The sequence below is a fragment of the Alligator mississippiensis genome, chromosome 3 (assembly GCF_030867095.1).
Source record: "Alligator mississippiensis isolate rAllMis1 chromosome 3, rAllMis1, whole genome shotgun sequence".
NCBI lineage: Eukaryota > Metazoa > Chordata > Crocodylia > Alligatoridae > Alligator > Alligator mississippiensis.
The window spans coordinates 194,615,986-194,630,828 of NC_081826.1; the positions used below are offsets into that span (position 1 = coordinate 194,615,986).

A 14,843-nucleotide genomic window follows, 5' to 3' on the forward strand; every position below is an offset into this window, starting at 1 on the left:
TTGATTGCAATTTTATGCTTTGCTGAGTCTAAATCATCTATGGGACCAAAAAGGCAAGGTGCTGAGGCAAAGGCTAAGGATAAAACTGTCAAAATGTATATGAGTGTAGGAGTCCTAGTGGGACATTTTGGAAAATTTTAAACCAAGTATTGTTAGTCAGCTGTACTGTTGCAAGTAGGATGTTGTATTGAACTTTAAAACCAAGTTGCGGAATGCTTATGCTGAATATCCTCTGGCCCACTTCTACTGCCTGATTCTATCCCACCTGATATTTCAAGTGGATTCCTTTTCTCTTCCTTTCTTAAACCGTGGAACTGCACTCATTTCATTGCTAAATGAGAAGCCACAGCAGCTGATGAAGTAATTTATGTATCCTGGGCATGGCTACATGTGCATTTACTGTGCAGTAAGTGGCTTTTAGACCAGCATCTACATGTGTAGGCATTACTGCACAGTAACACTGTGTGTGCTCCAACTTGGCAGTAATGTTACTCCCAAGTCAGAGCACACATACAGTGTTACTGCGCAGTAAGGTGTCTACATGTGCCTTACTGTGCAGTAAGTAAGTGAGCATAAACTTGCTACCTGCATCACTGCATCATTGCCTCCCACGCCATTGTACCTCAGGGTCCCAAACCAGGAGTGCAGGTATGCCCAGCAGGATTAGCAGCAGCAGGGTGCAGTGGTTGAGAAACCCCTCTGCATACACAAACAGCTTATTGCATACCGCCCAGGGCACGCACAGCAGGGGCATGCTTCAGGCACAGTAGTAGCACGTGCCGGGGGGGTGGGAGGGCAGCCTTCTCTCCAGAGAAGCCCCCTGATGGGAGGGCAGGGGCATGTCCAGTCCCTAACCCCAGTTTTTTGGGAGCCCCATGTGCTCTGAGTCTGGACACTGTGGGCTGGACGGCAGTGTGACAGAGTGACTGGCCTGCAGGGAAAGATGGGGAGAGCTGCAGCAGCAGTTGCTGCCTGGCTTTGCCCATCCTGGGAAGGGGGGAAGGGGAGGCAGGCTGCCTGAGGCCAGCACCCAGTGGGCTGCCAGCCCTAGGGGGAAGCAGGGCTGGGGGGCTCAGCCAGTGGCTGCCTGGGCCCAGCTCTGCCTGAACAGCTTACCATGGTCCCTGTGATCAGAGACCAGGCAGCACAGGGTCCCTGGTGCAGAGCATCTCATCTCTGAAATATTGCAAATTCTCAAAATACTTCTGTTTCTTGTCTCTGCAGAGTCAACATCTGGACATGGGGGAGAGGCTGCAGCGTCTTGCTGGGATGCTGCCTCAGGGTTGCCACCACCCACTGCTGGAGCCACCTGGGCACACCGGCTGTGCCAGTGGAGCACCCAGGAGTGGACACTCCTGCTCCAGTGGCTGGTGGTGGTCAGGGGTGATGCATAGGGTGTGCACGCGACACTGTCGGCGGTGCCTGCGGGCAGTCGCTGCTTGCCACCCTGCCGCTGAAACCGCCGGTGGCATCTGCAGGTGATCCATGATTGCCACTGGCCACTGCCAACTCTGCTGGCAGCGCCTGCAGGTGCTCGCTGACCCCTGGTTGGCGCTCACCCCCCCACATCTGCTGCCGACAGTGCTGGCGGTGTCTGCGGCAGCTCCCCTGCCTCAGGCAGAGACCAAGGAAGCTTTGTTTAGGATATTTAAGATATTAGCCACTGGCAGTATACCATAATTTTCTTATAAAACTCAACCCAGAATATAATGAAATGAAGGCCAGAAAAAAGAGTTTCCGAAAGTTATATCTGTGTAGAGCAGGGACAGAGACTAATTTTCAGTTGACTTATCCTCCCTTTCCTGCTTTCCTGGAGACTATCCTCCCTTTCCTCCCTATCCTCCCTTTCCTGGAGACTAGAAGCCACCATCAAGGAGCAAAATTGCCCTATGAAAGGTTAGTTTGATTAGTAGACCATCAAGTTCATTAAAAAGGACAAAGTCATTAACATCATTGGAGTAGAAAACCAGGAGCCATTAAATCACCTGACTTCCACAAATGCTGCACTGTCATCAGCTGATTCAAGGGTGATCTCTACTTATGAGCCTCTTACAAAGACCTTAGTAAGGTCAATGAAAGCTATATATGGGTCTGATGTTATTCCCTACACTTTTCTTGGACCTGGTGGGCAACAAAGATCATGTCAGTTGCCACACTGAGATTCTGGCAGGACTCCCTCAGCAAGAGGTAGAAGATAGTTCAGGAGGATGCAAGTGAGGAGTTCCCTACTGTGGAAAGGAGGGAAATACTTTGATAATTACCACACACAAACTTAATTTCTTTTTGTGAAGTTAGTCACTATGTTGGCATTTCTCAGGTTCCCAGGGATCTCTCCACTGTTCCAAATTTGAGGAATAAATTCATGGAGTATCAGTACCAGCTCCTCACTGCCATCCTTGTAGATTTCCTCCAGGGCAGTAGCACTGCTGTTCTTAGTTTCCTTGATGGCATGCCAGACTTTAAGGATAGGAGGGTTGGTGAGGGATCCCCTTTCAGGATGTTGGGGAATGGGCTTGATGTTGGTATGCACCACAGTTGACTCACAGTTCACGAATGCCTCAAAGTACTCTTTCCATGTAGATTGGATCGATTCATTGTCTCTGAGGAGTGTTGAACCATCCTGTGTTCACAGGAAAGTAGGGCCATGGGAAGTTGGACTGCAAATGGCTTTCACTGCCTGGACAAAAAACTATGCATGTTAGTACACAGCTGAATCTCCTTCACTTTATCTTGCCACCACTGGTTTTTGATTTCCCAGATCCTTCTTTCAGCTTTGGCTTTGAGGAGCTGATACATCTCCTTCTTCTGCTGAGATGAGGTGCCATTTTACTTAGAAGAATGAGCCCTTGTCTTTTGATCTTGGCATTGTTTTCATTGTTCTAGTCTTGGTGTAGCCAATGAGTTCAGTGCAGGCCATACGGACAGTGGTTTAAAATGTTGCCTTCATTTGTGGGCATGACAGAGAGCTTTTCATGGAGACACTGTTAGTGATCCTTAAAGAAATTTGAGTCTTGAAAAGATCTGGCATTGAGTGTCCTTATCATTGCTTTTGGTGTTTTGGAGCAAGCTGGATGTTCATAATGGATCTGAGAAGCATTAGTCAGTATGTAGCTGTGAGGTTTGACCTAGAAACTACTATGCAAAGCCTAAGCAAAAGTGAATGTTATGTGACGAATGCCCATCTGCAATGATAAGGAGGAGACAATCTTAGATAAAGGGGGCTTGAAAACAAAAGCAGAATCAGAGTACTAGGCCAAAGAGCTCATTAAAATACTAAAAATCACACCCCTAGGTGGGCAAAAGATATGCTAATGAAACATGCATGTATGTTAATGAGATACATAGCTAAAACACAGGTATAGAGACATGCTCAGTAAAGAACTCCTTGCGTCACTCCTTTATAGCCAATTAGCAAACAAGGATGCTTATGAAGGTTTAAAAACTCCTGTATAAAAGGGGCTTAGAATTTGAAATCTAGGGTGCTTGTTCTGTGAAATTATTCTGCTTGCACCTTTTATTGCTAGCAATAAATCTTCTTTATACTTTCACCCCTGGTATCTTTATTGGCCTTTGCATACCAGACACAAACCCAGACTTGAGCTGGGGCCTAACAGTTTTTGGCGACCCAGATGGGACTGCCGTAGATAAGCTTTGCCTGGACTAGCTGACGACCAGCTGATTTGCTCTTCCTTATCTAATGTCAGGCACGCCCCGGGATTTCTTTTCCCGGTGAGACTTTTGCTTCAGGAGGAGCTGGATCGCTGAGGCGGCAGTAGCCTAACGGTGCAATGCCACAGAGTGAAAGTATCAGTAACAGGCACCTGGGTGAGAGGGTAGAAAGGGCATAAGGCCTACCGTCAGTACGTCTGCCTGGGATTATTTCTGCAAGTATTCTGTCTGGCCCGAGTCCAAGACCAGTGATTTTTCCCCTGTGAGGACGAGGACTAAGAACAGATCCCTGGATCCCAGGTAAGTCGGACGGTCAGAACCGGGAAGGCAGCCCTGAGATGGGTACTATTAACAGTAAGGTTAGGAACCCCCCTCTCTTGTGTATTGGGACATTGGGCAGAGTTTGGTGGGGATCCTATGACTAAGAAGAAAGCTAAATTCTTCTGTGAAACTGCGTGGCCACGCTATCAGCTAGATGATCAACAATATTGGCCTCGGGAGGGAAGTGTTAATTATAATACCATCTTGCAATTGATTTTGTTCTGCCGGCAGAATGGTAAATGGGAGGAATTGGTGTATGCGCAAGCGTTTATGTCTCTTTGTAGAGATAAGAAGATTTGGGAGGAATGTGGATTGGGGGAGGGGGTTGGGATCTGTGAGATGGCTGTAGCTCGACCAACTGCAAATCCTGTCCTGGACTGTCCAGAGCCGGAGGCCCCCCCCCCTCTGCTGCCTTTACCTTATTCTCTTCCTCTTCCCCCTCCTCCTCCTGATTCATCTGATTCCTCGTTGGCATCTGCTCTTCCTGCTTCTTCCCTCCCCCGAGGCAGAAGTTGAGAATACTCCCTGACCCAGGGATCTGGAACAGCACCAACCATGGCCGTCAGGTGCTTGGCAATCTCCAGAATCCCCGACTTCTCCTGATATAACCCCGGGAGGTGGGTGGAGAGTACAGTTAGGAGCAGACTCCGGGGTTAAGGGAAAACATCACAGGGAATCTGATCCTGGCCGTGGGAAGGGAAATGGGGTATTTCCCCTAAGAGAACAAGTGGTACCCGGGCCTCTCAAAGATGACGGTGAGCCAACCTACCGTTGAACCTTTGTGCACGTTTCTTTCACTACATCAGATTTGTATAATTGGAAGAACAATAACCCCAGCTTGAGAGAGAATCCTGAAAAGGTACAAAACCTGTTTAAAATGATTTTCAAATCGTTACCATAACCCAACCTGGGCAGATGTTCAGTCTCTTTTAGATATCCTGTTGACACCAGAGGAAAGGAGAATGGTAGCGAACAAAGCTCGTGAGTACGTGGAAAAGGAAATTACTGCAGGGAACCTGCAAGGAAATAGAGACGATCATGTCCCCATCCAGGAGCCAGATTGGAAACCAGACCAAGATATGACCTCCATCCGTGCCTATCAAGAATATATCCTCCGAGGATTGAGAGATGCTGTGAAAAAACCTCAAAATCTCAGTAAGGTGTATGAGGTTTGACAGGAGACTAATGAGACCCCGAGTGCTTTTTTGGAAAGAATTTACACTACTTTCAGGAAATACACTCGTGAGGATCCGGAGGATGCATCGAACGCTCGCATGGTAAATATGATCTTTATAGGTCAGAGTGCACCAGACATTAGAAAGAAATTGCAGAAGACAGACAGAGCAACAGGTATGCCTATTTCCCAACTAGTAGACATTGCTTACCAAGTATTTACTAATCGAGAAAGTGTTCAGGAAAAGCAACAGGACAAGAAAGAGGAGAGAAAGATGAAAATGCAGGCAGCCCTAGTGGCAGCTGCAATCACGGGAAAACCTAGAGATGAGGGATCCTGGAGACAGCCTCAGAGATGGGGTCCATTAGAGAAAGATCAATGTGCCTTTTGCAAACGAAAAGGACATTGGAAGCGGGAATGCCCGTAACGGAAAGTTGGGGAAGGTGAAAAGAAAAAAGAGGAGAGCAGTGGATTGTTCGCTTTTGGAAGGGATTCAGATTGGAGGGGACCGGAGGCCCGGGAGGGAAAGATAACCCAGATCCCAGTGTCCCCTGACGAGCCTCTGGTTAAAATGCAACTAGGGGACAGAGATGAATTGGTAGATTTTCTCGTCGATACAGGTGCTGCCCATTCTGTCTTAACTCAAAAACTGAAACCTTTAAGTAAAAAGACTGTGCCAGTGGTAGGGGTTACAGGGAAGGCAGTAACACGACCCTTCCTACAGCCAATGACCTGTAATCTTGGGCAGGCCAAAGTTACCCATCAATTCTTGTACATACCAGACTGCCCCGTTCCCCTTTTAGGGAGAGACCTCCTCTGTAAACTGCAAGCTACGTTGTTGTTCCAGGATGGACAAATGTTTTTAACAGTGCCTCCTGAAAAGGGGTGGCATTTGCAGGCTTGCCTTCTTGGCCTTCTCCGAGAGGAAAGTACACCGGATATTTCTCAACCCCTGCTCGATGCTGTTGTTCCATGGGTATGGGCAGGTCACCGACCCGGAAGGCTAAAAATGCTGACCCTGTGAAGATTCAACTTTTGCCAGGGGCCCAGCCTCCATGTGTGAAACAATATCCAATGCAGATGGAAGCCAGGAAAGGACTGAAGCCGTTAGTTGAACGGTTCCTGGAGTATGGCCTTCTCCGTGAATGTACATCAGCTTTTAACACACTCATCTTGCCTGTGAAGAAGCCTAAGAGTAATGAATATCGTTTCGTCCAAGACTTGAGAGCTGTAAATAAAGTGGTTGTGAGTATATACCCGGTAATGCCTAATCCGTACACCTTGCTATCTGCTTTGAACCCAGATCATAACTGGTTTACGGTTATTGATTTAAAAGATGTTTTCTTCTGTATACCGGTAGAGAGGGGATCTCAGGAAATATTTGCATTTGAATGGGAAGACCCAGATACTAGCATTAAGACTCAGTTGTGCTGGACTGTTTTACCCCAAGGATTTAAAAACAGCCCAACCCTATTCGGCACTGCATTAAGCAAGGATTTACGTAGGCTAAAACTGCCACTGTCCTGTGCTCTTTTGCAATATGTGGATGACTTGCTTTTAACAGCCACCACTGAAGCAAGCTGCCTGGAAGGAACAATTTGCCTCCTTAATTTTCTGGGTCAAGAAGGATACCGAGTATCCAGAAGAAAAATGCAGCCCATGTCCCAAAAAGTAACATACTTGGGATTTGAATTACAGCCTGGTCAGAGAGCCCTGTTGCCTGAAAGAAAAGAAGCTATATGCTGGCTGGCACCCCCAATAACAAAGAAACAACTACGAGGATTCTTAGGTACAGTAGGTTTTTGCAGGATTTGGATTCCAAATTTTGGGGTTATTGCAAAACCTCTGTATGAAGCTACACAAGGAGATGAAAAGGTGCTCGAATGGACTGAAGAGTGTGAGCAAGCATTTTGCCAGTTAAAGCAGGCTCTCATTGAAGCACCCGCCTTAGGACTACCGGACATGAGTAAGCCTTTTTCCCTTTTTGTGCATGACCGAGGTGGGGTAGCCGTGGGAGTCTTAACACAGAAATTGGGTAGCTGGCAACGACCAGTGGCATATTTTTCAAAAAAATTAGACTTTGTGTCATGTGGATGGCCTGCTTGTCTCCGGGCTGTTGCTGCCACCTGTCTGCTAATACAAGAAGCTGAAAAGTTAACCCTAGGCCATGAAATGATTGTATATGTGCCTCACGCAGTACTTACAGTCCTGGAACAGAAAGGAGGGAACTGGTTAACTCCGGGACGAATGGCTCGATATCAGGCCATCCTCCTAGATAAGCCTGAAATAAAACTGGCCATTTCTCGCACTGTAAATCCAGCAATATTGTTGCCATCTATGGGTGACACACCAGATCTTGTGCATGATTGTTTGCAAACATTGGAAACTGTTTATTCTTCAAGACCAAATTTGAGAGACAGACCTCTTGAAAAAGCTGACTTGGAGTTCTACACTGATGGCAGCTCGAGTATAGAGAATGGAATTCGAAAATCCGGATATGCTATCGTGACTACACAGAATGTGATAGAAGCAGGACCTTTAAACCCATCTGTTTCAGCTCAAAAGGCTGAACTCATTGCTGTGACTCGGGCTTTGCAATTGGCAGCCAACAAAACTGTCAATATTTATACTGACTCTAAAAATGTTTTTCTTATTTTACATGCCCACGGAGCGCTATGGAAAGAGCGGGGTCTACTTGATTCTAAAGGAACAGGTATTAAGCATAGCAAGCAGATAAAAGCTCTCCTCAAGGCAGTCTGGGAACCAAAGGAGGTGGCGGTAATGCATTGTAAAGCACATCAAAAAGAAAATAATCCCTCCACAAAAGGTAATCGATTTGCTGACGCTACAGCAAAGAGAGCAGCTAAAAGACCTCAGACAGACTTGCTGCCCGAAGTAAGTAATCTGTTACCTCTCCTCCCAGACTTATACCAGCCTGTGACACCACAGTATGGGGAAAGAGACAAACAATTGATAAGAGAGTTTCAAGCAAAGAAGGGGGAGCACGGGTGGCTAGTAGCAAAGGATGGCCGCATTATCATCCCAGCTGCCTGGGTTCATGTGGTAGTAAAAAGAGCTCATCATGGCACCCACTACGGACCCAGGGCCCTGGTAAGGTGGATCAGTCACTATGTAACTGGAGTGGGATTAAGAGAGGCTGCCAAGAAGGTATCAGAGACATGTGAGGTCTGCCAGAGAAATAACCCAAAAGGAGGGAGAAAAGAAACTTCAGGACATCAGAGAATAGGCAATGGGCCAGGAGAAAAATGGCAGGTGGATTTTACTGAGTTACCCCCGCAACAGGGGATGAGATATCTCCTTGTCTTTGTGGACACTTTCTCTAATTGGGATGAGTGCTTCCCATGTTGGACTGCCCAAGCCCGAGAGGTGGTCAAGGCACTCCTACGAGAAATCATACCTCGCTTCGGACTTCCAAAAGGAATAGGGTCAGACAATGGCCCACATTTCATTGCACAAATTACTCAGAAGGTTTCTGAGTTCCTGGGAATCAGCTGGCATTTACACACCCCTTGGAGACCCCAGTCCAGTGGAAAGGTGGAACGTATGAATCAGACCTTAAAAAGACACCTTGCAAAGATTTGCCAAGAAGCTCGACTCAAATGGCCAGAGGCCCTACCCTTGGCCCTATTATGAGTAAGGGTCGCACCACATTCTAAATTGGGATTAAGCCCATTTGAGATAATGTATGGTAAGCCTTACCCTCTGAGTCTGCCCATGGGTACTGAACAACAGTTACATGTTTTAGGGGAGGGAATGATTAGAGAATATGTATTGTCCTTGGTTTCTGTTTTGTCTTCCATCCATCAGCAGGTACGGGACGTGCTGCAGACACAGGACCAGTCTCCTGCCCCGGAAAATCGATTATTACCTGGGAGTTACGCCCTTGTAAAAGACTGGAACGAGGAACCACTTCGAGCCAGATGGAAGGGCCTGTATAGAGTACTTTTAACGACTCCGACGGCAGCAAAGCTCGAAGGAATCAAGACTTGGATACATTCCAGTTGCCTTAAGCCGGTGGCTGGACCGGAACAAGAAGAAACCCCTGCAGACTCCGGGACCGGAGGCAGAGAACAGTGGAAGGTGGAGCCAATAAGAGACTTAAAATTCCTATTCAAAAGAAAAGAACTTTAAATAATTTGTCAATCTTTGATCAAGTTTTACAAGCCTTATTATGAAATTGTTCAAGGTTTTAGTGTGGGGCGCCCTGATCTGTCCACTCCTACTCATATGAGGGGAAAATCTTTTACAACAAAAATTTGACCCTCAGGAAAATGTCTGGATTTATCTGGCCCGGGAAATATTAAAAAGAACGGACTTCTGCTTAGTGGGAGGGATCAATGCTTACCTGGTTTTTACCTCATGCTTAATTGCAGTACCTACCCCTTTGAAAATTTTACAAAATTATACTATGCTGAAAGATGTAGAGAAGGAAAATACATATCAGGATATATATAAGTGGGGGACTATTGTAAAAGAGAAAAGCAGAGACATGTTTTCTGTAAGGGTTTAGGCAACAGCTAATGCTTCTGAATGTTTCCTAATAGTTAATTGTACCAATAATTGCTTTAAATTGAACCAAGGTAGAAAAATCTTCTGTAATAAGACCAGTCAAATATCCTATGTATACACACATACCATCCTTCCTCGAGGATGCTTTCTGGCCTGCGGGAGTATGATATATTCATATCTTCCAGCGAATGCTACTGGGGGACCATGCACCATTGCCCGGGTAACTGCAGCTCTTCCAAGGAAATCTGACATAATGCACACTGAACAAACCCCTCTTGGTGGGAGGTTTAAACGAGCATACACTACTCTCACTGCTAAATGTGACGAGAATGATTCCCCTGGACTATTATCTAAGGCAGAATACATAGCATTAGCTGCATCTATGGTGGGGATTCCAGGTCTTGCTGTAAGTAATAGCAGAAATCTTACTGCAGTGGCCTGTGTTTTAGCAAAAGGGCTAAATGCTACATCTCGAGCGCTCTCAGCCCTGAATGCTGAACAAAAGCAATTAAGGGACGCTGTCTTAGAGAATAGAGCCGCTATTGATTATCTCTTGTTATGACACAATCTGGGGTGTGAAACCTTAAAAGGAATGTGTTGCTTCAACCTCACTGATAATTCTGTGCTAATTGAAGACAAAATTGGTGCCTTACAACGATTGACACAGACATTGAAAGAATCATCTGGCTTAGACTTTTCCTGGTTAACTTCCTGGCTTCCCAATTTTGGATGGTTGAAACAGTTATTTTGTATGGTTGTTCTATTTTGTTTTATAGGGATTATGGTTTGTTTCTGTATCCAATGTTTACCTGTTATTTTATCTATCTTCAGGCCTAAGGTAAATCAAATGATTCTGTAAACAAAGAAAGCTGAGGATACTAGATTTGTGTTAAGTCAAATTGAATGGAGCAATTATAATAAAAATAATTAAAAATGCTCCAGAGGGGGGAATGTGAGGTTTGACCTAGAAACTACTATGCAAAGCCTAAGCAAAAGTGAATGTTATGTGACGAATGCCCATCTGCAATGATAAGGAGGAGACAGTCTTAGATAAAGGGGGCTTGAAAACAAAAGCAGAATCAGAGTACTAGGCCAAAGAGCTCATTAAAATACTAAAAATCACACCCCTAGGTGGGCAAAAGATATGCTAATGAAACATGCATGTATGTTAATGAGATACATAGCTAAAACACAGGTATAGAGACATGCTCAGTAAAGAACTCCTTGCGTCACTCCTTTATAGCCAATTAGCAAACAAGGATGCTTATGAAGGTTTAAAAACTCCTGTATAAAAGGGGCTTAGAATTTGAAATCTAGGGTGCTTGTTCTGTGAAATTATTCCGCTTGCATCTTTTATTGCTAGCAATAAATCTTCTTTATACTTTCACCCCTGGTATCTTTATTGGCCTTTGCATACCGGGCATGAACCCAGACTTGAGCTGGGGCCTAACATAGCCAAGGATGGAGTAAATTGTTCTTTGACATCATCGTCACCACCTAGCATTGGGTAGATATTGTATGCATTGATGATGGTAGTGTACCTGTGTACTGATTGTTGCTGAGCTTAAGACATGACATTTATTAATGTCCATAGGGAGCTCCATAAGTTGACCAAGACAATTCTTGATGGTGAAACAAATGCCATGAATGGATCTGTTCCGGACTGCTTTCCCCTTCCAGAAGAAGGTGTAGTCTCTACTGTCTTTGCTCAGCTGACCCTCATCCAGCTGTCTTGTCTTGCTCAGAGCTGAAATGTTGGAGTTGTATTTTGCTAGTTCCCTGGCAGTTCTTCTTTCTAGTCATTCATTGTCTTGGTTATCCATTAGCTGCAGTGTGGAGCAGGAATCAAAGCAGGATGCTTCTATCCCAGGCAAAAAATCTGCTTCCCCACTTAATACACACACCACAATTTTGGGGGGCTAAGGTATGTGTTGTATGATAGAAAATACGACATTTAATCAAAGGTTCATGTGAGATTATAGGTCACTTGAAATTGCTCTGATTAGTTATGACACTTTATTGATGAATACAAGTAATTCCTATTAATAAAGTCCATGGGCGACTGTTTGTAACAGGGTGAGTTGGCTCTTTAAAAGAGAGCACAAAGTCTGTAGTAGAGGCCCATCTATGGATGGTTAGTTACTCATGGACCACCCACAGGTAATTAAGAATACCACAGAGAGAGAATGGGGAGCTTGAGCTAGGGGGAAGGAACAGTCCTTGATCAGGAGATGGACTGATTTGTTTGCTTTGAAAGTAAGGACTGTGTTTGCATTTTAAAAGGCAAGGCTAAATACAGTAAAACCTGTGTTAACTGGCGTTTAAGTAACAAGAACACTCTATTAACTGGAATTTCTGGCCGGCTGGCTGGACGCAGGAGGGTGGGGGCGTGGGAGGGGGAGCTCACATGTGACAGGGAAAGCTAGCCGCCGCCATCACTCACCACCCTGTGCTGTCACTGCTCTGTGTGTCCTCCCTGCTCCGCTTGTGTCTGTTGCCACCCCCACCCTGCCTCTACCCTGCTCCACATCTGGTAGAAAACCTCCTGTCCTCAGGTAACCGGAATTGTTATATAACAGGCACCCCCGTTGCCCCACTCATGCTGGATAACAAAGCTTTTAATGTAGCTCCTTCTGGGCAAAGTCATATTGCAAAAAGGCAGCAGGATCACTAACCAGCTTACACTGTCCTAAAGGAATGCTGCTGTAGCAATCTGTTTTGTCATGGTCAGCTGAGAAATTAACAAATTAAGATTATCCCAAGATATACTGTAGCACATAGTCCATATATTTGAAACCACACATGGTCACCAAAAAATAAGCTTCATTGTCCAACATGTACCAAGCAATTTTGGAAAACACACATTTAACACAACTGAATGAACTTCAAAACATATAGATGTAGACTTTCAAACAATGATTGTCCTCAATGGCTTGAATTAAATACTAAACTAAAGAAAGTGGCAGCCCATGAAGTCACTTCACTAATTTAGAAAAATTCTAGTGGATACAATTGATATGGTATTTGACTCATGTATCTCCCATTTTCCTTGCAGATTTTTCTTAGCAGTTTTCATCAGTACACTTGGACTCAGAATGCATCTAAGAGCAATCCTCTTTGTATAAACCCAGACGAGAAGCCATACAAAAGCATCAGGTTAGGGCAATTTTAAGATTTTAGGAATTTAAAGGAATCATATATACTTTCTCTCTAAGTACAGATACTAGTATTTCAAAAATGGTTTGACATTGGAATGAAATAATTTTATTACATGTAACATTAGCTCTTAAAGCATGGCTCTTGACAGCAAAAAGCCTCATCATGGAAGCTATTAATTTAACTTTCTTGATGAAACATTGCTGTTCTTAATATCTTACAAATTAGTGGGTTTAACAATTTACAAAATGTATTCTTTGAAGTGTAAAAGCCTCTACACTGTAGCAGTTTTCTCATTTAAAATGTTGTAGTTGTATTCTTTGGCTTATTAGATGAGTCAGAATGTTTCAAAGTATAAGTTGATGTTAATCAAACAGGAACACTAGATTCACAAATTGTTCATAGCTCACTTTTTATGCTAGATAAAAGACACAGATTTATAGTTGTATAGTCCTGCGGCAATTGCAGAGAATTACCTGGGATATTAGAGTCTATAAGAATCAATGTTTGCTTAAGGTAATCACATTGGGACACACAGAAAAAGATTGGAACCCAGTTTATTTCATGAGGTTTGTGTACATCACTTGCTCCCCTCTGGAGTAAGGAGGTGCAGGCATGAATAAGGTCTGCAAAAATACAATCACCAAGTTCATCTATGTCATGCCTTCTCATGTTACAAACAAGACATGTTTGTAACAGCTGACATGTGAGAGTGGCTAGAAACAGCCTACATGGAGGCACAAAAAAGATAATACAGTCAGAGGGGGTGCATCTACATGAGACGCTGACTGTGCAGTAGCCTGATACTACTGCACAGTAGCATTACATGGCAAAAACTGCAATGCTATGCTACTGTGCAGTAGTATTAGGCTACTGCATAGTAGTGTCACAAAAAGGGTGCTCGCCGGTGCTACTGCGCAGTAACTCAGGTTACTGGACATTTATTTAGTTCTTGTTTATACAAGTACTAAATAAATCCACAGTGACCACTGCTTACTAGCGTCTTGTGTAGATGCAGCCAGGAAGACTTAAACTAGGTTAAAGAGTTAAACTAGGTATATTGGGGTGGAATGGTGTCACTTCTATTAAATCTGTGTGAGCATGAGGAAATTTCCTTGAGCCTTTGAGTTCTTCTCTAATACCTCCAGTAGTTTTTGCCCCCACAAAATGAGCTGCAGGGGATTTGGCAGTTCCATGGAAGGCCAGGACCATTAGTGCAGAGGCCTGATTATCTGCACAAGGTCTGAGCTTCCCAAGTCCAACTGCTCTCTTGCAGCATGGCTCTGGTTGAAGTTTCCTCCTGGCTGTGGCTCCTTTTGGGACTCCACTTGGGGAACAGGGGGAATTTTTCCATGTACAGCTTCTTTATATAATGGTCAATTCTGCCACAGGTACTCTATTACTTTATCCTCTTGGGTCAAAGGGGAAACAACAGGAATCTGAACCTGAACCCAACACATCATGCGGTCACCAGCCTGACTAGCGCTCCTATACAGATCCCAACCTAGGGCACATCCTCTGCAGGATGTCCAAGAAGGCATTGAAAAGTTAATGCTGCAGAGACATTATAAGCTCCTCTTGGATGGGAGGCCTGAGATTGGTAGATAGAGAAGGTACAAATTACACCCACTGTATGGAAGTGACTGTAGTTAGGACTTACAGCCATTGTACCCAACATGTCCCTGCAGCTTGTATATGAATACCAGGTGATTTTATATCATTTGAAAAAGACTAAGCTTTAACGCACTAATGTAAAACTTGTTTACCACAGTCTAACAGAGTTTCTGTGTTCTAAATTAGGTGTCACACATTCAACTTAACATTTACTATATGCAGTTAAAATGCAAGCATATGCAGGTTCAAGCAATTTAGCATATGTTAAGTACCCTCCTAGCATTGCAAAGTTATTCCCTTTCAGGCAATGGTTTTATCTCCTAATATGTGCTAACTTTAGTAGGTTACTACATTCCAATGATTTGCAACTGTTGCAAGT

At 44.5% G+C, this 14,843-nt stretch overlaps 2 protein-coding genes across 4 annotated transcripts in view; one reads left to right on the forward strand and one right to left on the reverse strand.

The window, feature by feature from the left end:
* Positions 1-14,843, reverse strand: part of LOC102562730 (transient receptor potential cation channel subfamily M member 3) — a 397,561-nt gene that overhangs the window by 44,372 nt on the left and 338,346 nt on the right. The gene's annotated exons all lie outside the window — the stretch shown is intronic.
* LOC132249507 (uncharacterized) lies at positions 6,853-7,786 on the forward strand (the record flags this gene model as incomplete). The annotated part of the gene is made up of 1 exon (XM_059724789.1): positions 6,853-7,786. A coding segment is annotated over exon 1 (660 nt), but the record flags the coding sequence as incomplete, so codon positions are not given.